The sequence below is a fragment of the Echiichthys vipera genome (genome assembly GCF_963691815.1).
Source record: "Echiichthys vipera genome assembly, chromosome: 1".
Classification (NCBI taxonomy): domain Eukaryota; kingdom Metazoa; phylum Chordata; class Actinopteri; order Perciformes; family Trachinidae; genus Echiichthys; species Echiichthys vipera.
This window is the reverse complement of record NC_139826.1, coordinates 26576731-26602340: the sequence shown is the minus strand read 5'-3', so window position 1 is coordinate 26602340 and position 25610 is coordinate 26576731. Positions and strand designations below refer to the sequence as shown.

The 25610-nt window shown below is 37.7% G+C and overlaps 2 protein-coding genes across 2 annotated transcripts in view; both read right to left on the bottom strand.

The window, feature by feature from the left end:
- The window catches only part of mybpc3 (myosin binding protein C3), a gene marked incomplete at its 5' end in the record, with an annotated part of 37692 nt that extends 35695 nt beyond the window's left edge, over nt 1–1997 (bottom strand). The window contains one exon of the mRNA XM_083920362.1: nt 1973–1997. Within this exon, the coding sequence (XP_083776488.1) occupies nt 1973–1997 (25 nt within the window). The remainder of the gene's footprint in view (nt 1–1972) is intronic.
- Nucleotides 1998–4470: 2473 nt separating this feature from the next.
- On the bottom strand, nt 4471–14016 carry spi1b (Spi-1 proto-oncogene b). The gene is made up of 5 exons (XM_083918647.1): nt 13651–14016; nt 13113–13203; nt 11593–11789; nt 8406–8556; nt 4471–5758 (listed from the first exon to the last, which is right to left on the bottom strand). The coding sequence occupies exons 1-5, from the start codon at nt 13690–13692 to the stop codon at nt 5448–5450; spliced, it is 792 nt and encodes a 263-aa protein (XP_083774773.1). The 5' UTR covers nt 13693–14016; the 3' UTR covers nt 4471–5447.
- Between the last annotated feature and the right edge of the window lie 11594 nt (nt 14017–25610).

Sequence of the window (25610 nt, the reverse complement as noted above, 5' to 3'; positions counted from 1 at the left end):
CCTTGCAGATCCTCTCCAGTTCTGTCAGGTTGGATGGTGAACGTTGGTGGACAGCCATTTTGAGGTCTCTCCAGAGATGCTCAATTGGGTTCAAGTCAGGGCTCTGGCTGGGCCATTCAAGAACAGTCACAGAGTTGTTCCGAAGCCACTCCTTCGTCATTTTAGCTGTGTGCTTAGGGTCATTGTCTTGTTGGAAGGTGAACCGTCGGCCCAGTCTGAGGTCCATAGCACTCTGGAAAAGGTTTTCGTCCAGGATATCTCTGTACTTGGCCGCATTCATCTTTCCTTCAATTGCAACCAGTCGTCCTGTCCCTGCAGCTGCAAAACACCCCCACAGCATGATGCTCCCACCACCACACTTGACTGTAGGGATGGTGTTGGGCAGGTGATGAGCGGTGCCTGGTTTTCTCCACACATACCGCTTAGAATTAAGGCCAAAAAGTTCTATCTTTGTCTCATCAGACCAGAGAATCTTATTTATCATAGTCTGGGAGTCCTTCATGTGTTTTTTGGCAAATTCTATGCGGGCTTTCATGTGTCTTACTCTGAGGAGAGGCTTCCGTCGGGCCACTCTGCCATAAAGCCCTGACTGGTGGAGGGCTGCAGTGATGGTTGACTTTCTTGAACTTTCTCCCATCTCCTCACTGCATCTCTGGAGTTCAGCCACTGTGATCTTTGGGTTCTTCTTTACCTCTCTCACCAAGGCTCTTCTCCCCTGATTGCTCAGTTTGGTTGGACGGCCAGCTCTTGGAAGAGTTCTTGTCATCCCATACGTCTTCCATTTAAGGATTATGGAGGCCACTGTGCTCTTGGGAACTTTAAGTGCAGCAGAAATTTTTTTGTATCCATGGCCAGATCTGTGCCTTGCCACAATTCTGTCTCTGAGCTCTTCAGGCAGTTCCTTCGACCTCATGATTCTCATCTGCTCTGACATGCACTGTGAGCTGTAAGGTCTTATATAGACAGGTGTGTGGCTTCCTTAATCAAGTCCAATCATTAGAATTAAACACAGCTGGACTCCAATGAAGGTGTAGAACCATCTCATGGATGATCAGAAGAAATGGACAGTACCTGAGGTAAATATACAAGTGTCACAGCAAAGGGTCTGAATACTTATGTCCATGTGATATTTCAGTTTTTCTTTTTAATAAATCTGTAAAAATGTCTACAATTCTGTGTTTTTCTGTCAATATGGGGTGCTGTGTGTACATTAAAAGGAAAAAAAATGAACTTAAATGATTTTAGCACATGGCTGCAATTTAACAAAGAGTAAAAAATTTAAGGGGGTCTGAATACTTTCCGTACCCACTGTATATATATATATATATATATACTGGTAAATGGATAAACTGTCCTTTAAATTGTGACAAAAATGATGACTTAAAGAACTGTTGTAAGTCAATTAAACAAAAAATAAACATTATATAAACCTTTTTATGTGAAATGTAATAAACCAATTATTCTACAAAGAATACAGTGTATCATAACAATATTGTGCAGGTCTCAAATGAGCAGTTTTCTTGTGGTTTACAGTTGCTTAAGAGGGGTGTGTGTAAATGTTTTCTCACACATATTGTCATACCACATTAGTTTCTTCGAAAATATTACACAGACAATGTAGAACAGAATACTTTATATCCAGTTGCAGCATATTGATAAGTTTACCATTTTAATAAAAGGTCATATGCGCTGTAGACTTTTTCAGACATCTGGTCTGACAACAGAATTATGCTTATAAATAAAATGTTATTCAACAACGTACTGAAAGTTGCTCTATTTTCACGTGTTTATAAAGTCTTATTAATATGTTTAATAATAAGAGATGGGATTTTTAGTTCGCCATTTTAAGGGACCCAAGGGCGCTTTACATGACAGCAGGACAAGAGACAACACACAAACAGAGCAAACACAACAAAAATAAAAATATATGTAAATAAAAAAAGTAGTTGAATGAGAGTGAGAGCACATTTACCTGCTTTCTTGACTGGCTCTGGCATCCTGAATGATCTCCTCTCCTCCACAGTGTGACTCAGTGTTCCCAAACAGCCTGCCTGCCGTCCAACTCCACCTCATGCCTTTAATAGTGCTGCCCCCCCCCCCACCCCCCTTCATGAACCATCCCACCTCTACTGCCATTTTACTTTTCCCAGGCCGACACAATGTCCAAAAACACAACAACCACCCCCTCATACTCCCCATTCCATCCCAGCAGCAACCCGGCCCCCAGCCCACCCCGCTCACGTCTGCCCCACCCCAGGCTATATTTCAACCATCCTTTCCTCCAACACCTCGGCTGAATGACAGGCCTTGAGAGGGAGGGGGAAGGATGTATGGCAGGGGTTAAATTTAGAGCCTTGAATCCAAAAAAAGTTTGCTCTCCCCACATCTGTGCTGCACCCGGTCACCCCTGTAAATCTAAGAATGATAACGAGAGGATCGTTGAGAATACGAGATCTATAGGTTTGTTTTATGTGTTGGCAGGGATGAGTGTGTTTCCCTTTAAGGAATATTTCCACAGATGAAGAAGCAACGTTTCGTTTTGGTTATTTCTTTTCCAGACTTTCTTTACGTTCAGTGTTGTTTAAGGACAAGCTACAAGTCTGACTCATTTTGTCAGTTTAAAAAAGCTCCCAGGAACAGAAAATACACTAAAAATGACACATATACTAAACTACAAATAATTAAAGTAAATAATAACAATTCTCAATATTATACTATGTTTTGCTGTACTATACTACACTATGCTGTGTTTTACAATATTATAGTTTTTCTTTACTATATTATAGGCCGACTATGTTTTAAAGTACTGTAATCGACTATAATGTTTTATTCTACTGTACCGTAGTATACTATATCTACTGTACTATACTACCGTACATACTTTACTGTGTTTTACAATATTATGCCTTTACTAAACTATACTGTATTATAGGCCTACTATGATTAAATGCACTGTAATGGACTATGGTTTACCGTGTTGTACTATAGTATACTATATCATTATATTTCACTGAAGTATACTAATACTTTACTGTGTTTTCCAATATTATACTATACTATAGCTTTTACTATACTATACTATGTTTTAATGCACTGTCATATACTATAATGTTTTATTCTACTGTACTGTAGTATACTATATGTGCTGTACTATACTACAGTATAATATACTATACTATACTATGATGTTATACTATTTTTTTTACAAAACTATGCCATAATACATTAAAAATGACACATATACAAGTCTACAAATAATTAAAGTAAATATTAACAATTCTCATTATTATACTCTGTTTTACTGTACTATACTACACTATACTGTGTTTTACAATATTATAGTTTTTCTTTACTATATTATAGGCCTACTATGTTTTTAATGCACTGTCATATACTATAATGTTATTCTACTGTACCGTAGTATACTATATGTATTGTACTATACTACAGTATAATATACTATACTATACTATGATGTTATACTTTATTATTTTTTTTACAAAACTATGCCATAATACTGTATACCTATCAGATTATAAATCAACTATAAATATATAACTATATTTAAAACCAGACTGTAATTATCATAACTAATGTGACAGGATGAAGAGGATATCCCTCTTAAAAGCTATTTTACGTTGCAGTCTCAATCTAAATCTAGTCCGTTTTTGCTTTATGATCTTAATCTGGAAAACTAACTCTGTACCAGCTGAACCCTGCAGAGGACATCAAATTGTGAGAAGAGGTTTTAGTTTGACCACAGCAATGACCAGGGCTTTATTCATAATTTGAGCTGAGAACTGTCTTTTGTTGCTTACAGTAAGTCAGTTTGCCATGGAGCACTTGTTGTGATGTTTTTACTGACTTTTACTTCTGTAAATGTCTTTATCTTTTCTGACACGTGATCCCTTTTGATGGATGTAAGTAAGTAAGTAATGGTCCATTGCATTGTTTTCTATTCTTTTCTAATCACAGTCATTGCTTTCCATCTTCTCACCTGTCAGTTCTGGGCATCAATTCCAACATGACCATTGTGGGGAGCTGTTGGCTCTTGGGACAATAGATGCTGTACTTATATTTACACACAGCATGTTGCATTTTAGCAAATTATTACTTACTTACTATTACTATAGCATACTATACTATACTTACTACTTACTATTATTCTTTGTATAACAGTGTTTTTTTATTGTGTTATATGTATTATTAATTAATACTATTTATGTTCTACTCTACTATTTAAATGTTAATGTTTGAGGTTTTTAGGGCTGTTCTATTATATGTTATTGAACTGAATTTAATCTGCAAACGTGGTTTTGAAATGTAAATTAATGTAATTAAAGGAATACAGTTAATTTCCTATTCTTCTAAGTGTAGTGAAGTTGATAAGCATTTCGTACAGGACAGTTCGGTGAAAAATGCTTTGTTGATGAAATGATGAATGAAACAGTTGCTATAATTAGGGCACAAACTATGAACACTATACAGAAACACAGAGATTACAAGCCATTCAAGAAAAACTACATATTCAATGCAGAGAAAAACATCTGGATGCACAGCTGCATGGCTCCTTTTACAGACTATTAACATGAAAACTTTGGGCTTTGCCTCTGACAGTAGAGAGCTGCTGCAGTGTGTCAGGGTACACAGGCAGATATATGTAAGAACAGTTTTCTGTTTAGCAGAAATAAAATATGAGACCTCATCTAAACCTAAAACAACTTTATACAATGATTACTTCTTTTTCTTCCTCTTCTTTGTGTTTAACCTCTGATGTGAGATGTTATCACTTACATACAATTACCACACACAGTTTTCTTTACAAGCAATTCTTATTATCTTTTTTATTTATAATGCAGATTTTTATGTATTTGTACAAAACCTTTGTCCTGTAAGTAATTATAGTAATGGTTTTATAATGGCCCTCAAAGGTTAGTTTATCCCATTAATGACTACTTTGTGTCTCCTGGCATTTTAAATATGACATTGCAATTATATATACTGTATATACACATAGTAGTACACATGGTATTACACACAAGAGAACTTGAGCCCGTCCAACACAAGGAGAGTCAGACAGAGAAGGAAGAAGGCCTACTGGGACATTTCAACTCTCACTAGTTACATGAAACAAAACGTTAATATTGAAAATGTATAAACAGACTTTTTCCAAACAGTGCACGCAGTGATAAGTGTGTGCACTCACATTTAAAAATGCGTACTGAGCAGCACAGTAACCCAGGGTATACTTTAAGATGCATAAAGTGTTTTTCCCTGTTTCCTTTTCACTGTACACTCTCAATTACTGATCCCACTGTACAACTGTACTGGTGCTATTCACAAAATGCTATTTACCAGATAAGCATGTTTGATTAAGCATCTAAGACCACAGACTACAACCTAACACTTTTCGTGCATAAATCTTGACATTTCAGATCTACTCCTGCCTACATATATTTCCTCTCCAGATGAGTCTTCCCCAGCACCTCATCACTGAACTGGTACGTCAACTTCTTCTTTATTTTTTTCACCTCTCCAGTTTTGCCATAGTTGCGTAAGGCACGAGCCATCTTCTGATAGGTCATTTTTTTGCGGTTTCCCTTCTGGATTCCCCAGCGGTGCGCGAGAGCCTCCTTGTGTTTGGAAGAAAACTGGAATGTCCCTTTGTCTCTGTCCACCCACCAGATACTGTCCTTCATATCGCCGTTCCTCAAAAGGTCCAGCAAGAACTGGTACAAACGGATCTTCTTTTTATTGCCTGTTGGAAACAACAGATAGTCGCACTGTTACTCATTTTACTGAAATGGACCTTAACTATATTGATTATGTACAAATTTAGTTACTTACAGAAACCCTTTCATGCCAATAAAACAAAATAAAACCTAATTTATAAGCTGTTGAATAGTGACTATAAGGTAGGTGGTTGCATTGTTTTGCTAGTTTCAACCAGCCTCACTGATTTTCATGGCACAAAATATTCTGTATGTTGTCTTTGTCCTCTTTTATAACATTTAATATGGTTTAACTTAAAAACAATCCAATGATTACAACAGAAAATCCTAAGAAATAGTGGCAGTTGCAATCATCGGTGAGTCACCACTTTAGTGTTTTTCCACATTGTCATGGTGCAATGTGATAAACCTAGTTGATGATGGATTAAAGTTTTTAAAAAAGGTTATTCAAGTTCTTAAATATCAAAATAAGATTAGATAGTGTACATGATGACTGTCTGTACCAATATATTCTTGTGTAGCAACTATGCTTTTGCTAAATAGGTAGCAGAAGGTCCCCAACATGTGCCAGATGTCAGGTTTAATTCCAGCACTGTACAGTGAGCCAGACTCGTACCAATGATCAAACTCAGTGTTTGAATGCTGAACTTAAAAGAGAAACCCAGGAAAAAAATAATGCTCACCATGCCTCAAAACCACCAAAACTATGATCCTCATTATCTGTATTATTTTAATATTAGTGCTAATGAGACAGTTCTCAAATTCACTGTGACTTAAAAAGTATTTGTTATAAACCATAGATTACCGTCTTACAGTCCTCCTTGAATATTGTATATTTCTGCTACCACTTTGTAAACGGGCAAATGACAAAAACTTAAATCTGATTCTAGTTTACAAAAAAGTTATTGACATGCAAATGATCAACCCTGTCATTGACAGCTACATACGTAACCACAGTTTTCTTACTCTAGACATACAGTATGTTCTTTGTGTGCAGTGGAGACGTGTACTCTTTTAGACACCTCATTGTTGCCATAACTTAAGGTCCAGGCATGTTGCCTTCGAGTTAACCTCGTTTTGAACATAATTCTTAGATTGATGCCTTGAGCCAGACAGATGGTCTCCAGGCTCTGAGAACCATGTTTACTCATTTATTCATCTGTTCTTTATTCATCACTGCATATTGCACAGGGAAATGCAGTGTAAGGCCATGGTCAGATTAAAAAATGGCATTACATTAACAAACAAGAGCTGTCCTGATGTGGGCATGATATAATAAATACAGTGAAGACATAAATAAAAAAGAATCTCATGCAAAAGGTATACTACGCACAAACCCCTTGGCTACAGGCACTGTGGACTCCGTACCAGACACTACTCAGGCTCAGCTGCCCTGTAAGAGCCAGGGCCAAAAGAGGAAGTGAAGAGCATGCGCTTAATCGCAGCATGTCACCTCCCTCCTAATATGTGACAAATAGAAATGTGTTCCCCCTCAATATTTGTGCCTCCAAAAACGAAAAGAAAGCTAATTTTCTCCCCTCAACATTCAGTGTTAAACCGACTCCCAAACAAACTGGATGCTCACTGAACTCTTCCTGCTTCATGTTTGTGTTCATGTCAACCAGAAGTACTGAATAAAACAGCTGTGTTGGCGGCTATGCACAGTTGATTACTCACAGGTCTGCTACAGAAGTCAAACAGTCTGTTTGAATTGCAACGTCTGTGTTGCACACTTTGAATATAAACCAGTGTTTTACTGGTGTTGTTGATGAACACAAGCATCTTGACGGGTGTTTGTTAGTCTAACAGGCTGGAAGATGATCCGAGTTTCATTGTCAGTCTTTTGAAAACTGGGACTGTTATTTGTAGTGTGACACTATACTGTGTCGCTGCAAACCGACCAGATTATCATTGTATTGGTGGTCAAAACGCACACAATCTGTGTCCTATGTGTTCTTTTTTTTTTTTTTTTTTTTTTTTTTTACAAAACATGCTCTAAATGTGTGGTGCTGAGTTGGACACAAATAGGAACTAGTACAGACAGCCTAATTTCCCAGATAAGCAACATTAGCCATTAGTGCTCTATAATAATGTGCTGATGGCTGTCCACATTTATGCAGCAGAGCTTGGTTACAGTAGACAGGGCAAACAAAAGATCACTCCTTAAATTCTCTGACAAGAAGTCGTCTCAAAGGGTATCCCCTACCTAACACCTACTGGTTTATTTCCACAATCCAATATAAAAATCTAGGCTTGTTACCAAGAACATTGATAAGAGACGAATAACCATCTGCCTGTTTGTGACTGTACGTCTGTTAAAGATGCACGGCCGGCAGTGTAAAAGCAGTTGTGCAACCAGTGGCTCATCCTAAAAGTGCATCTTAAATAGTCAGCAGAACAAAAAGCTGACATGACTTAATGCCAAACCTCCACCATCCCAATGCAAGGAAGACAACACTGACCTACTGCAACACTGCTTTAGAGTCTCTACACTGAAGAATTTAAAGCAAGTGACTTAACACTTCTACATATACCATGACCTGGTTGGCTGAGAATGCTCACATGGCCAGCACAGTTGCTTTGTCTTAAAGTATCCGTGTTAACTGCTCAGTAGAAAGCTGGAGCGCTTCCCCCACTGCACATTTGCGAGGTCCTGTAAATATATATCCTTACCCAGCTCTCCGGGTGTGATGTAAGGTACTCGATCTCTCAGACACTCCTCATCAGACACCTCCAACGGGGGACTTCGTCCTCCGTGCTCCTCATCATCAGAGCTGCGCTGGGACACGTGTGGTTGGTACACAGGCCGAGGGAAGAACGCTACCTACAAACACAGGCGTCAAAGTTAATACGTCTTAAATGGAAACATCATTAATGACTTGACTGGATTCCCAGTATGGTGCTCCAAGGTTGTTGTTTTTTCGTTTGCTTTTTTAAAATACAGTTCCCATACTGTATGAGAATGTTACATGTATAATCACTATTGTATGTAAAGAGAATATGTCATGTGGGTCAAGCATTATTTTATGTATTTGGAATCTGACTGGGAAAAATAATACAAACAGTCCATCCATCACCCTCAACCGCTTGTCCCTGATAGGGTTGTGGGGGGCCGATCCCAGCTGACATTAAGCATGAGGCGGGGTACACGCAGACAAGGAGAGAACGTGCAAACTCCACACAGAAGGGCCCCAGCCCAGATTCGAACCAGCAACCCTCTTTCTGTGAGGCGACAGTGCTTACCACAGTGTTTCAACTGGTGTCCCTTAAATTCAGAGAATACATTTACTCAAAGATTGTACTTAAGTCAAATTTTGATGTACTTGTACCTGCGTATTTCCATTTTAAGCAACTTTTAACTCCTACTCCATTACATTTCAGGGGGAAATATTTGAACATTAGCTCCACTGCATTTATTTATTAGCTCTATTTTTCAGATAAACATTTTACATAATAAAACATATGAGCAGTTTATAAAACATAATGCCTAAACTAAGTAACGTTTTGTGAATGAATACCAACCATACAGACAACACTAAAACTAAAAGCATTATCAGTATTTTTGCTTTTGATGCAAACTTTGATACTTAAGTAGATTTCATCGCTAATACCTACAGTATGTACTTTCATTGAAATATAGTTTGGATACAGAACCTTTAGTGGAAATGGAGTAATTTTTTTTATAGTGGGGTATTAATAATTCTACATGAATCCGATGTGTGAACTGTGTGAAACATGTTTCCACATAACATTTTAATTGACGATGCTCTAACACCTTTTTATTTTCAACATATGCATCTTTTTTCCTGTGGCAATCATTTTTTTAACAGGGAAATTTGGCACGCACACCAGTAAAAGACATCATCTGACCTAAAAGCACACATGCTTTGTGGCTTCTTTGTAAAGGATACAAACAACAAAGGTTTTGTAACTGAAATAAACATTTCTTGTGTTCTAGTCCCCAAAGCAATGTTAGTCAATACAACTGGACTTGGTTATTTGTCTAGAAAGACGTTTCACCTCTCATCCAAGAGGCTTCATCAGTTCATGTACGCATCTGACCAGGCTGGGACTGGACCAACTAACTGGTGTGGAGATCCAGGTATTTAACCTCTCACAAGGGTTGGTGGGAAGTAGGTTTCGACTTTGTCTAACCTCAAAGAACAACTGTTCACAAATGCCTCCTGTGACTCCAACAACTGTCGTTAGGACTCAATAGAGCACTAATGAAGTCGAAACCTTCTTCCCACCAACGACTGTCACTCTAACGACGGTCGTTGGCACTTGGAGCACAAAGGGTTCCAGTGACATCATCGGCCTTGTGAGAGGTTAAATACCTGGATCTCCACACCTGTTAGTTGGACCAGTCCCAGCCTGGTCAGATGCGTACATGAACTGATGAAGCCTCTTGGATGAGAGGTGAAACGTCTTCCAAGACAAATAACCAAGTCCAGTTGCTTTTGACTGAAATTTCTTTGGGGATAACGATGACCTGGACAAATGAGAACATTCACAGGCTTGTGTTCTAGTGCGTCTGTGCAGTGTGATACAATGAAAACTGGAATATAATATCTTACTTTTGTTAATATCCCATTTGACTTTGAATGCCTTTCATATATTAGAAGTGGGTGTTATATTCATAATCCTAATCAAATTGAGGCTTACATGTGACTTGTGAAAGAATAACATTTTTCATCACACAGGATATATTTTCTGTTTCATATCTGACTACTTCACATATACTGTATCACATATATTGCATGTTTCTAGCACTTTACTTGGTGCTACATCACACGGTGTAAAATATTTAAAACTGTGACACTTTTGGCCTTACTGTAACCTGAAATAGAGAAATTGTTGGTGTGTTCAGCCAGACAAATCTGACATGTAGCCTGTAATCTTGACTAGAATTTCAAATATTAATAATAGAACCGCAAAAAAATAGTTTTGTACTCAAGTTTACAGTTTTTTTTAAATGCACTCTATAGCAGGGGTGTCCAATCCGTGTCCGTTATCAAGCAGCCGAAGCTCGTCACAGGTTTGGTTCAGGTGTGTTAGAGCAGGGAGAAACCTAAAACATGCAGGACAGTGGCCCTCCAGGAGCAGGATTGGATACCCCTGCTCTATAGTCTATATATATATATATATTTTTAAATACATGTAAAGAACTTTAAATTTGCCTTAAGTGTTTGAATTGTGCTGTATACTGTTCGTCAACACAACAAGAGCTTGTAATTATGGATCAAACGTGTAAGTGAAGAGGTTTCAAATTTGACTACTGTGCTTTAAAACCAGATATCTGTGTTCAGGTTCACTGGTTCACAACTGGAGGGCTGGAGCGTGCAGTTGTGAACTTAACTGAGCCTTCAGACTCTATTCAAAGAAAATGTTCTATTTAAACCGAAAAAATAAAAATGTAAAGTTAAAGTTTTTCTTGTAACTCAATGATTCACTTCCTGATTTTTGTCAAAGGACCCTAAAAAGGCCTCCAATTCCCTGAATGTTTGCTCTGATTTTAATTGTGCTGAGTTTGAAGACGGCTGCAGTGAGCCGGAAGGATATTTGTAGATTTAGAGGTGTGTATGAAGGTCATAAAGCCTCTGTGTTGTTGATTTCCATTCAATCATCAGTTGCCTGTTCCTTGGAATTATGCTTTGAGTGAAATTACTGAGGAAAGTTTTACTTTAGTCCTCAATGTTATCACTTGAACAATGAGGGATTGCAGTCATTGCAGTCAACTCACCTGTACCTCTAATGTAACATTGCATCGCATTTCAGTTTTCTGCATTTTAATTAATTGTGTTTAATTAAGTGTTGATGTACTGAATGTCTGTTTTTGTTGGGTGATAGAAGGACTTACTGGTTGCTGTAACACATGAGAATGTGCCCCAAGATTTGGATCGAGCAGGTTTTCTGCTTCGTACCGAATGGCGTCGTGTCGTATGAGGCCGGGCGGGTGAAGAGCCTGCACACTCTGCAGCTCTGTGAAGTTGGCCTCTTGGAGGTTTTCAAACTCTACTTGGTGTACATGAGGGTGAGGGTGGTAGTCCCAGTGATCTAAAGAGAGACAGGTGACAAACAGCATAATGGCCACAGCTTTTTTTGAGGTGTTTCTTATGCTCACGACTTTCCTGTCCCAGAAAAAGGACAGTAATGTACCAAAGTAAGAGTAACTGGAACACACAGCTTCCAACAAAAGTCATGAACATGCCTTTGAAAATGATTTTGGATAGCAGAAATACAGATACAGATGACTAAGTCAAAAGCAACTGAACTTGACGATAAGTTGCTAACTCATAGTGCTTGAGTTTGCATAAACCGCGTGAAATGAGGAGAATAATAGAGAATTCAGCATGAAGCGCTTTCCTGTTTGTTGCCTCACTAACATTGTTGTCACAGCCGTTGACTTTGCGCTCTTTTTCATGTCTTGTTTTTTTTCCTCCTTTTTTTCAGAGATCAGATTGAAGAAGTCAAGTTTAACATATTTCAAATGTAACTGTGGAAATAAAATGGCAATATTGCACATTTTATTACACGTAAATTAAATTATAATTCAATTTAAAAAAAAATTGGATTAAAAATAAATAAATAAAATTAAAAGAGAGACAAATAATAAGAGAACAAGTATTTCACATGCAAACTATTGCAACTACTATTACACTAAAGAAAAGTCAAGCTATATAATAGAGCCTTGTCAGACATCCACAGTTCACACTGTAGGATCAGTAGTGTTTCCATTTGTTTAATTAGATATAGGATAGGATATTAGATATATACAGTATATTAAGATATACATTATATATATTAATATATATTTAAACATTAAACATAAGCTATTTTTATCACAATGACAACCGGCACTTTCTCAGTGAGGGTTTTTTTTTTGCTGTAAGGTCAGAAAGCGCTTAGATTGTTTTGGTTCAATATTCAAAACAGTCGATTATGAGAGAAAGTAAAGTACCTCTCATGTATCAACAAAACCCCATGGGGCGAAAAGTTTGTTCTATGTCTGTAAGTTGTAGCGGCCGAAAGAAATGGCATCTGTTTCCTGTGTTCCATACACCGTGATGTGGTGCGCTCCAGCTGCACACACTGCAGGCTTTTTTATGTACGATATACCAGAAAAGACATCAGGTCACAGTCATTAATTTGAAGATTAAGACTAGATGACTAAAATGACAGTATTTTCCTTTAAATGAAAATTGGAAGCACTGTGAAACAGGACTCGTGTCATGTTATGTTTGCCCTCACCATCATCCTCATCGTTCATTTACATTTTAAAAATTGTTTTAATTCAAACTCTAATTGGAAAGAACAGGTGGAGGTTTCAATTGAAACATTGTTCATATGAGACACAACGCATGTTGAAGTAAAACTCACCTGCCTGGATATCTGCCTCTAGAACATATGGATTATAATATTCTGCAATTTGATGTCTGTAGATCTCAGAATCGTACATATCTTCTGAGTGCTGCAAAAAGAAAAAGAAAAATATTTTCACCCATAAAATCTCATGAAACTGAAACATTTTACCGGATGAAGTATATGATGAATATAACACACATATGAATAGTTTTTAAATTCTTTACAGGAAATGTATGTTTTCATTTGGAAGTCACATGAAGCATTAGCAATGTTTGTGTTATAATAATGGCTTTTTTCTCTCCGTTGCTGTTCTGAAACCCTCGTAGAAGTTTCATTTTCACGTCGCTGTAGTATAAAAGACTTACAGTTTGTGTGCTGTATTCAAATTGAAGTAGACTCTCATTAGGTCGTCTAATTCTGAAATAACACATTTTCTCCTGCCTCTCTATTAAATGTGTTTTTCTTAATGCTGCATTAAGAAAAGTATTTTAATCCTCAGATGTTTGAAAGTCTTCAGCGATTTTAGATATTAGTACAAATAAATGATACTTACAGGCGGGATGAGGTAGCTCTCCATTCTGTATGGATGCAACATGGAGACCTCTTCTCCAACGGACCGAGTCTCAGGCACTTTGCAGCCAAAAACAGTCTCACAACCTTTCAAAACTTCTGTGGCACCATTGCACAATGTTTCAAAATTTCCTCTCACTCAACGAAAAACCAAAAATGTGTCTCTTTCTTATTGTATAGGACACACTTATGACCTATACTCTCGAAGGCCCTCAGCTGAGTCAAATAACATGAAATAACCAAGGCCCACTGTTTGACTGTAAAATGAAAAAGGAACTTTTGACTTCTGTAAAAATGTGTGTGTGGGTGGGAGCAACAGAGTGTGTCTGCTAAAGGTTCCTGGCCATTGATGATTTGTCAGGGGAGACCATGCAACTTCACATTTATCAGGGTCTATATAGGCTACTGTCCCCTCCCTTAACAGCCAATCATCATCATCATCAAAGGTTTCCTCACTGTCAGTTTCTCCCCCACAACAAAACACAAGTGATAAACTCAGGGTGCAATGAGCTGTTGAATATTTAATGTTTTCAGTTTGGCTGACTTTATCTATTTTGTCTGCTTTTTAAACATTTCTTCAATTAAATTATGGCATGGTTTGGTCTCACTACTGTGCAAAAATGTGGTTGTTTCCATGCAGGGCATTTATTAGCATTTGATAAACAGTTTATTGCCCACTATTATATAGTTTTATGCAAATATAAGGACACTTTACAGTGTGTTTTTATGCAAATAATGATTGGAGGATGTCTTAATTGGAGGAAGTTATACTGTTACAAATGTTGTACATTAATAAACACTATCAATAATATATTAATAATAACATACTTATTTGAGAGATATTATTTACAGCGCACATGCCCAACAAAGACAGGATTTACTGTGACAACGGACAACATAGATAGTTGTCAGCACATGTGTGTGTAAAGTGTGAGTGTCAAACTGTGAAGAGCTGCACGTCCGGGTTCTGACTGCAAACCTGAAACTGATGGACTGAAACTTAACGGTGTAGCAAGATGACTAAAACAAGTTATTTGGTGATATAAACAGGAGTTTGTTGAGGAAAAATGTCCACACACACACACACACACACACACACACACACACACACACACACACACACGCACACACACACACACACACACACACACACACACACACACACACACACACACACACACACACACACACACACACACACACACACACACACACACACACACACACAGACACACAGACAGCTGGAAGATAAGATGAAGGTACATTATCTGTGTTTTAACCACACTGGAGGTAGATAATTATTATCACAAAGAGGATATTCTGTAGAACAACTCCTGCTGGGGAGAGGGGGGGCACTGAGACCCTCTGTTACTATGAAACTGAAAAAGTCAGTTGGGTTTAGTAATGCATTGTCATGCAATATACTGTGGTGAATCATGTGGTACTGTATGTTCTAAGGCATCAGGGCAAAATGAAAATGAAATGCAACTATAACAACTAACAATAAAATAGATTTTGCAGATGAAGAATTGAATAGTACAGTAAAAGCATAGCTCAAATCTGAGTGTGTATTGTTAGCGCTGCCTGTTTAAGAGGAAGACTGCAGCATTGTGATAAGGCAATGCGCTTAAAATATTACCTTCCGTAAGATTAAAATACTAAGGTTATGATTTTCTTCTAACTGAGGTCAGTGTGTTTATTCCCATGGGTGCTGAGATCTCAGATACGCATTTTAAACATGGTCAAATTCTCATTCAAATACTACTGTTGTACTTAATGCAACACAGTCAGGTACATTACATTACAGTACACTGAAGCTGCAGCAGATAGTGGTTGTCGTTGGACATTTTCACAAATAGTTGTACCATCTATCTACAATATGTATCTTCTTATGCACATTCAGTGTTACGTGCTGTTTGACTAGACTGTAAAGTAGTTTGTATAGATAATTTAATCTTAAGGTCTGTGGATCAATATGACACCCTGTTGTCCTTGTTTACTGATGGATAATCTCTGTTTGAGGAGCTGTTAAAACCACAGACTGTGGGCAACCTCGACCGGCACCATCTTCATCACAGCTGGCTGAGCAAAACTGATGACATACAGTAGCATTTTCCGAGGTATTAATACAAAGTGAGCAGCAGCACGCCACACACTATTTCCATCACAACTATTTTCAGTGAAGCAAAAAGATAATGTTTTCCCCCCTTTTTGTTCCTGTCGTGCAACAAAAAGACTGAAAGCATCTGTTTAAAAGTGAGTCTAAGTTCAGTTAAAGCCCAGCTCATTTTTTACTGAATGGAATCCAACTTACTGTACAAAAAAATGTTTGATCATTTAATAATAAGGTATGTGTTAACATTAAGTCAATTAATTTGATGTATTATGTAAAAGAAAAAGAATGTTAATGTTATTACTGTGGCTGTTTTGCATTTTTGGCACTTTCTCTCGCTCATCCAACGGGTCAAGACAAATGGACACCCACCAAGAGCCTAGGGTCTTATGTTCCCGCCTGTTAGAATCTCCACTGTTGCTCATGGGGGAATTGTTGGGTCTTAGTAAATCATAGAGTGTGGTCTAAACCTACTCTATAGGGAAAGTGTCCTGAGATAACTTTCGTTACGGTTTGACACATTTGCGTAAATATACTACTGATCATTTTATATGAAACCCTTTTCAATTCAATTCAATTCAATGTTATTTACAGTGCCAAATCATAACAACAGTTATCTCAGGACACTTTACAGAGTAGGTATAGACCACACTATATGACTTAGTTATGATTTACATAGACCCAACAATTCCCCCATTGAGTACGGTGGCAACGAAAACCTTCCCTTTAACAGACAGGAACGTCGGACAGACCGAGCCCTGTGGAGGACGGCCATTTGTCTTGACCGGTTGGGGAGGAAGAAAAGAAGAAAGAAAAGACGAACAGATGTACAGAGAGAGACAAAGACAGACAGACACACTTCCAGAGATGCAAGTAACCACAAAAATAACAGTGACTATAGTGATAGCTAAAGCAATGTGAATATGACTTACATGTTATGGCATGAGAGTGGCATAGAGTGACAGAACATGGCGATGATAATAATTAAGATGGCAAACATGGAGTTGAATTAGTTATATGCATTGATGAGACATGAATGATAAACACAGACAGGATAAAAGCTTCCTTTAAAGTAACACTTTTTAAGCAAAACCATCTGACGAGTCAAAGAGTTACGTCAACTGTTGTGGTAACCCGGGATAATGAATACTTTTCTCCAGTCTTTTGTTAAAGTATGCACATTACTTTTGGCACAAATTGAACTGAAAAAAAAATTGGACACATATTCATCTAATCTTTACAGCACCGACACTAGTGTGTGTATAGTGTATAGTGTAAAATTAAAAGAGACTTGATGGAATTTCCACTCTTATGAAATCTTAAAATCGTAAAACATTACATTCCCATAAAATTAAACTGCATCTTCAATTACGTTTTGAGAGAAACACATGTTCCAACAAGAAAATCCATTACTTGACCCGACGTTTGTGAATAGAGGGACTGATTAAAGAGATGATCAGAATATAATATTGATTTGATCATTGTTGCATCTGCTGAAGTGTAACTGAAAGTTGTATTTAATTCAGGTGAAATGCAGTTATGTTGTAAGTCTTCCTTGTGGCCTGAGAGATGAAGTACATCCAGAACATGGTGCACACAATGACATATTATTAAATGAGGAACTGGGAACTTGTCTTTCAGATTCAGTTCCTTGAAGGTTGCCTTTAAAAGAATCTATTTACGTGTCAAATGGTCAGGATTATCCAGACCTTTATACAGCTCCGTTGCCTTGTTGTCGTCTGTAGGAAACCAAGGTCTTAAAAGATAAAGAAACACTGTTAAATCATGTTCATGTCTGTGTACAATGTACAATATAGCTGTGAACTGGAACTGCAACTGCAACAGAAAACTGTGATCTAATTGACATTATTATGCAAGTTAAATTAGAAATTACAGATAACCGAAGAAGGCAGATAACAGTTTTGGCTTTATTAAATCAAAAATAATGTTCACAAAACCCCCAAAAAACAAGTACAAGTACTGCCACAAACAGTATCGAGTTATACTTCTGACTAACAAAAAGTTAAAGAAATGTAATTGATTAATTTAATACCTGAGTGTTTTAAGTCTTCAACTTGTCTTTTTCACTTTTTTCAGGCAGATTTCAGCTTAACAAAGACTGACAGATCACATGCTGTGCATTGCTTTTCCAAAAACATTTCCACTGGTAATCTGCATATGATTTTCAAGTGACTGTATCACTGTTATTGCTCTCACTGACTTAAGCTAGTATTGCAAACCCAGTGACCACTTTACTGCAATCCTAATGTAATCTAAGACAACAGCTAAGCCGTAAATTCTACATTTACAGAGATAATAATGCTCAGTTTTGATTATCAGTGTAGAGAAGTATTCATTTAACTATTGAGGTTGTAGTTCGGTGTAACTGGACTACTCTATATTGAGGTGTTTCTAATGTTTTGCCCAACCCATTTACAAACAGAAGGGGTAAAGAATATTAAAAACACATTTCAATATAAAACAGTACAGTAAAAAAACACTATCTACGACTACTCAGTAATAAACATATAGTTGAATTAACACCTTTCTGACAATGTCAACAAATAAGTAAACAGTATAATCTTTATAAATGTAGAATTTGTGCCAGATATGTTGGATTGCAATACATTTTATAGGTCTACATAATAGTGGCATGGGCTTTATCACTGACTCCTTCAATCATGGAAACAGGGATCCAGCTATACTACCCATACGTAGGCCTATGAATAATACAGCGGTGGACACAGTAACACTTGCTAAATATAGTGAAATCCAATACAATCGCCCTGCAACACATGTGATTCTTACAATGTACAGTTTCAGCCAAGTCTGTAGCCCTTTTCTCACAAAGAACAGTACCGCAATGAGGAACATGGCAATACCGGCTTTTTGTTTATTCACACACGTAGTTAGACCTTGGCATTTGGGGTTATAGCCCCAGACCTCTGTGCCATTTCATTAAAATAAAACCATAATGAGGATGAAAATAGCCCCCTACAGTAGACTTTTTTTTTGGTTGAATTACCAGCAGCCATAGATGCAACATTGTAGTGATGTCTTCTAGTTTGCAAAGTTTCAGGAGACCTGCAGTGGTTTCAACCCGGTCCACTTGACATCGGGTCAGTGCATGACAGTGTTTATGAGGGTATCCCACATGACCGTGAGTCTTTCCTTTCCTTCTTAAACTACATCAGAATTGCATGTTCATCAGCCCAATTAAAAAAAATTCTCAGGGAGAACCCCCGTCTGGAAATATCTCTAACTTCTGGTCTACACCCCTGAATGTTTCAGTAGCTAGCAACTCGCCTGCAGAGTAGGACTTAGATGGACTGCAGCGCCGCAGAACCTGCGCATGAGTATGTTTGAGAGCTGTCCAGTGAGCTTTCCCATTCACAGACGAAGGCTCTGCACTGTTGCGGCTCTGTGACTATCTCTGTTGCCAACTCAGAGATCTGTCTCACAATCCCATCTCTGCACCTTTCACACAGACAGAGGGGATAATAAAAGCTGTGGTTTCCCTGCAATGAAAAGGATAAAAATTATAATTTGCACATTTAGGCTACTCAAGTAGCCCGCATAAGTAAACATTTTACATGCTAGTAAATTATCTTACTTTATTTGGGTATTTCCAAACATGTCAAATGTTTCTTTACATGTACAGAACATAGAAGTTTGTAAAATATGATACACTGTTAAAGATTAAAGCAACATGGATCAGGAAGGAGCCGGCCAGCCCAGTGCCTGGGTGCATTGGCATTATGAGCATTCCTAAAACTGTGTTTATCTTCATTAAATTACCTAAAACATGGACATTGGGCTGCTGCAGTATAACCATAAGACTGCTCAGTTATAACGTGGCTCAGCCAGACATTCCTCGCTGTGACAGCACTGCAGTGTTTTAGTGTTTACACTCAATAAAGTAGCCTCGGGCCTAGTGGACTTCCTTTGCCTAGAACTTTAGAAAAGGGTTAATATCAGCCTGCATGCAGGTTTTTTAATCCTAACATTGTTGAAACAGAGCAGCCAATACTGGTAGCAGAGCATCAAGTTAGCCACTGCTCTCCAGCAGCTCTCTGCTGCGCATCAAGCCCTAGCGTGAGGAGAGGAGGGAAACATGACCGTAAATGATAAGTTGAAATGACAGCAAAATGCACATGCATTAGAGACTGTTACACAGAGCTGAAATGGAAACACTGCTGCAACATGTCTTTAATTTAATTTAACATGTAGTTTAATTTAAGAAGTTATTCCTAATGAACAATTAACCGAATGGTCGAACATTCGCGTCCAGCCCTAACACTGAGCAGGTGTTCATGTTTTTGTGTCCACCAGCAGTGACTGAATGGACTTCTCTCACTCTATAAAATATGTCCAAAGAGGTATACTGTATAAAAAAAAGTTGTTGGCATTGTTATATTTGACACACTGTGAAGTTACACACTTGACTGACGGAGTGCTGCTTTCTGGTGTGGTCCCACCACAGGGTGTAACTGAGCACTTAACAGTTTTCCGTCTGAATGCAGTCACAAGATACATATCTTTGATAGCTGAAACCCTCACAAGCACGCAAACAGTTACATTGGCACCTCTTAATACACTTATAGTCCCTCAAGTCTTTGGGCCTGCTGTGTGAAGGTGTCAATGCTCTCATCACTATCTTTGTATTCACTTATTTTAAGAGGCTACTAATATATACTGAAGGAAGCACTGCTGGCACTACAGCCTACTTAACACTTCAAAACATAGGGATTAAACAATACAAATTATCTGTTATTTACTGTAGTCTTCCTCATCAACTGTCAGCAAGACAGAACAAAGTCATTTCTCAACAGTTCTGAATACATTTATTGTGCTGTTATAGAGATTTTTTTGCTGACATTTAGAGTTTTTCTCAGACATGTGGAGTCTCCCTTGATTCAGTCTCATAAGATTCACAGTGCAGGGTCACGAGATTGTGCCAACACGGCAAAGGGGAATGACACGCATGACCACTGACTGTGGAAAACAGGATACAGGCTAGGTCGCAACAGGAAGTGTTGCACTCCTCTTCTGCAGAACATCAGTTTGACCAGAATGACTGCAGGTTGATGTCCACACTCTGTAACTCCTGTGGCAGTATTAAAATTTCGTAATCGTCTTCGCTCACCATTTCTTCTGAGGTCGTTGAGTAATTCAGTTAAAAAAAAAAAAGGAAAAAGAAAATCCCCCCAGGGCAGTCTAGTCTTTATATTTCATTTAATTACTTACTTTGTTTAATTTACAGACGGTATAATGTTTATATTTAGTAGGCTTTTATAAAAGAAAATACAAATACATTAGCAACCCAACCTAAATAACTGGAACATAGATTATTCATTATAAGTAAATACAACATGTTTCAATCTTGCACATGGGAATGGATATAAATTAAATAATCCATTTCTTACTTTATATTTATGTTTTATTCACGCAGGCTTTGAAAAATAAACTAAGCTATTTTAAATTATTTTTTACACAAATTCAAACACAAGCAAACAAAGAAATAATGCAGTTGTGTACAAATACAAGAAAAATACTGTTTAGGAGATGTATCAGCTCATAAACTCAACACTGTAACTACAATTCACAAAGTAAAACCAAAAAACACCATCTCATTGCGCGCTTGTATATAGAATGTCAGGAAACGCCCACAGTCTCACTCAGAGAACAAAATGCTTCAGGCTTACCGTCGCCCTGTACAATATCCAGTGATGAGCTGTAAAGGTGTCCACAGGGGAGTTGTTGAACTACTGGAAGCAAATTGCCGAAGGTGCTTGAAAAATGCAGGCTTTCTATATATCTCTGCATTAGCAGGGGAACTAAAAACTTCCTTAATTCTACCAATTTAGGTTGGTACCATAAGGCTGCTTCTTCTTCTCCTTATTCTTCTTCTTCTTCTTCTTCTTCCTTATTAAAACAAGAAGGTGACAAACTCTTCCTACAAAGGCTGCTGTGAATCTAACTCCTGATGCTGATGAGTTCAGTTCATTCGCCCGTCAAGTCAAGCCTGTGGCCTCCATTAGACTTAAGAGCTGAAACTATTTTCATTGTCAAATTTGCTGTATATGAATTACCAAACAAACAATGACATTTCCACTCTGAATGGCCACTAAGAATATTTTTTGTTTTGGTAAAGAGTATAAAGTTTCATGTTTCAATGCGATGCTTAAAATATATGTGCAGTTCAAAGAGCTGCAGGTTGTGTGTAAACATATTTTAACAAAAGCGGTGCCACACTTTAAAATTCAATGAAAACATGTACTTGTTTTTCTCAGCTAAAAAAGACACATGCTTCCCCTTTATATCACTGAATTTCAATAAAAAACATTTTGAACTATATTTCAACAAGCAGAGTGAAAGAATCTAGAAAAACATATTGTAGCATGTGTTTGCAGCATGTGTTTGTGAAATAGACACATGAGTGTGACTAACCAAATTCATTATGACCAGCAGCAGTGTCACGGCAGCTGTGACACCCGTGTTTTATACAAAGCTAGAATACATAATAAGCATTCAAATCAGCTCATTCACTTTCATTTGATCTCACTGAATGAATGAGAGAAGCTCATTTGAAAAACAGTGCAGTCGCTACAGAACCATGGTACCATTTTGTGTCCAGACCAGCTTATTAAAAAAAGACATCTTTCATATGGACGTGGAAACATGCAAATACTGGACAGAAAGTTAAAATTAAGTGTCTAAAAGTACTAAAATGCTTCCATACACATAATAAATCGCAAAGAGTTTTAGAAGAAATTTTACAATTATATTTGTTTTGTGCACTGAAATTATCTAAAAAGAAAAAACGAATTTAAAAACTCAAGTGAGCTAGGCAAATATGAACTTACTCATGTGATTATGTGAAAAGGTCTGCTGTTTATGCACATGAACATTGGCCATTTAACAATGCAAATAGCTGAATTCCAGTGCCGAAATGAAGGCAAATGTAATCTACTTTTTATGATTTATTACATATTTACACCGTGGCAGGCCTCATTACAGTGTGAGCCAGAAGTTAATAGCAGACGGAAGAAATTGTCACTTTGACATGCGGTGCAATTTTGGGCTGCACAATCTGAGCTGTCAACAGGCACAACACCATCAGTGAGCTTGACAAGCAATCCAGCAAGCATCTACAGGGTTGTATTAGTCTAAAGGTGAATGCGCATGGGCTTTAAACAAAATGCATTCTGTCACAAATAATTCTTATAAAATCTTTAAAACTTATGTGGGTGGACAGAGTGGGGCCATGCTTCCTGGCTGATAGTCACCAGAGGTTTCAGTGGTCATCAGGTGTTTCACAATGACATGGAACGGTCGCTTGACATGCGTCGGGGGGACATCCAGCCCTCTCACTTCTTATTCCTGATTCCTCATTTTCTCTGGACTACAAGATTCAACTATCAGACAAGACTGTGGGTATTATTAGACAAGGGTGAATCACAAGGCACATGGACACGAGCGCATGCGCACGAACACACACACACACACACACACACACACACACACACACACACACACACACACACACACACACACACACACACACACACACACACAAACACACACACAGCTTTTTTTTAACATGAAGCATTTGTGTACAAACTCGGCAAAAGTAGGTCTAATGCCGTCTCAATTTCTCCAATAGCTTTTGAGTATCTTCAATCCCAAACAACACACTCGCACACACACGCACACACACACACACACACAAACACACACACACACACACACACACACACACACACATTTACCGATATACACCCATATAAGGCTTTGGGCCTTTATCCCACCAAACAACTAAGTTCCTCTTTCTTTATGTATTGCTCAAGTCAGAGACAGATGACTCAGTGCGGATATTAATCATGTTTTTTTTTTGTTGTTGTTATCTGCACATCTCACTCTGATAAGTCCGCCTGTCAGAGCCACAGTTAGCCAGTCTATTTATAAAAATCTGAGAACTTAAAGATCAATTCTTAAATGTTAAAAACATCTTCTCTTAAGAACATGTTGTTCATTTGACTCAGACAATATGTTTTTACTCTCAGTAATTAAGAGTGTTTACCATCATATGTTTGTATATTAAGGCCATTTTATGTTATTCATCGTTATGGTGGAATCGCTGAATATGTAGACCAATTCATTCTGCAACTCCTTAAAACTCCCTTTAAACATCTCAGGTTGTGAAAAAAAGGCAGAAAATAAACAGGCTCTTTCAAAGTTGATCCGAAATGTGTAATTAAGGTGGACAAGTAGTACTACTTCATCTTAGGAGTGACTGCAGAGTACCTGTGTGTTCAGTTACAAGTGCAAAACACGTTTTTAAAGCAAATGTAATTGCTGTGATAATGTAATGAGATTCGTTTTCTGGGCTGTTGTCAGGGCAAATGTTGCACCACCTGCTGGTTAGGCAGTTTATCAAGAGCACTTTTATTGTTCTACAAGAGGAGAGGTTAGGACATCGTTGCTGACCACATGGGCCCCCAAACATGAGAGCAAAATCCCCAAATCGTTGTTGCTGAACTTTTAAAAAACTATGAGTTTTAAGAATTGCTTTTGTTAGAAAGCTGGGTATTCACTATTAAGTTAAGACCCTTTAAGAAAAAAACAATACCAATGCATGATTCATAAAACTCCACAAGAAGAAAATTTCCTACATACACAATCTGACTTAAATTAATACTACGTTATATTGTCCTAAAAACAATGTATAATATATGTATAAACTAGGACTACTAGAAGTACATGGTGGTGTCTGTATCTGCAGAGATCCTGTCCTCTGGCTAGGTTTTCTCTTTTCTTATTATTTTTATCTGTAGTCTATGTCAACAAAGAGGCACTCACCCCACGTGGGTGTTTAACTCCCAGCCAAAAGCAGTGTGCATAGTAAGCAGCCCTGCAATTCCCAAACGCCCCTCACGCCCCTCACCCTCAGCATCCCTTACTGACACACAGGGCATGAGGCAGTGTATCTGTTTAAGAAGGAGAAGAAGAAGAAGAAGAAGAAGAAGAAGAAGAAGAAGAAGAAGAAGAATTACTTTTATTCATCCGCAAGGGAAATTAATTTTTTTCACTCTGTTATTATTATACAGGTTACACACACATAATTAATTGTGAGATGATTAATGAGGCAGGAAGAAAGACAAACCAACTACTACACAAATCTTTGGGTTTTTTTCTGAAATATTGGATAATTTCTCCTCTTTGTGTCTCAATCACTTATCTTAATGAAACTATCTGATAATGTTTCTTTGGTGGAACTGATAACCTATAAACATCTGAAACATGACAAAAGCCCCAGCAGGACGTTGCTTCTTTTTGTAAAGGGTCAGAACCTTTTATACCATCTATGGTCAGAACCCAACCACTGGTTTAGTCTTTGACAATGAATTGTGTTTTATAAGCTTATCATGGGATTTTATGTACAATCTTAATATGCAAAGTAACTACAGTTATCAAATATGAGTAAAGAGTGCAATATTTTCCTCTAAAATGTGGTGGAGTAAAAGTAAGAAGTAGCATACAATGGAAACATTCAAGTAAAGTATACAGTACATACAGCACTTGAATAAATGTACTTTCTATCACTAATACGATCTCAATCTTCCTGTGCAGGCTACAACAACACACCCTATAGAGACTGAACTGTGGATGACAGATATAGGCACACTAATAGACGCAAGCTCTGTAATTTATTCACATCCCTGCCTGGTTTATATCTGAAATATGATATATGAAACATGTTTTCCAATAGTTATTAAGGTTTATTTTCACTCAGAGTTTTGTAGCTGCTTAATGAGACACCAGCCTTT

Bases quoted from the DNA above. Each gene is read 5' to 3' on its own strand.
- spi1b (XM_083918647.1), bottom strand. From the start codon at position 13,692: ATGTTGCATCCATACAGAATGGAGAGCTACCTCATCCCGCCT. The intron at 13,204-13,650 runs GTAAGTATCATT...TTCTTTTTGCAG, and splicing joins AGAGCTACCTCATCCCGCCT to CACTCAGAAGATATGTACGA. The intron at 11,790-13,112 runs GTGAGTTTTACT...GTCTCTCTTTAG, and splicing joins AGAGGCAGATATCCAGGCAG to ATCACTGGGACTACCACCCT.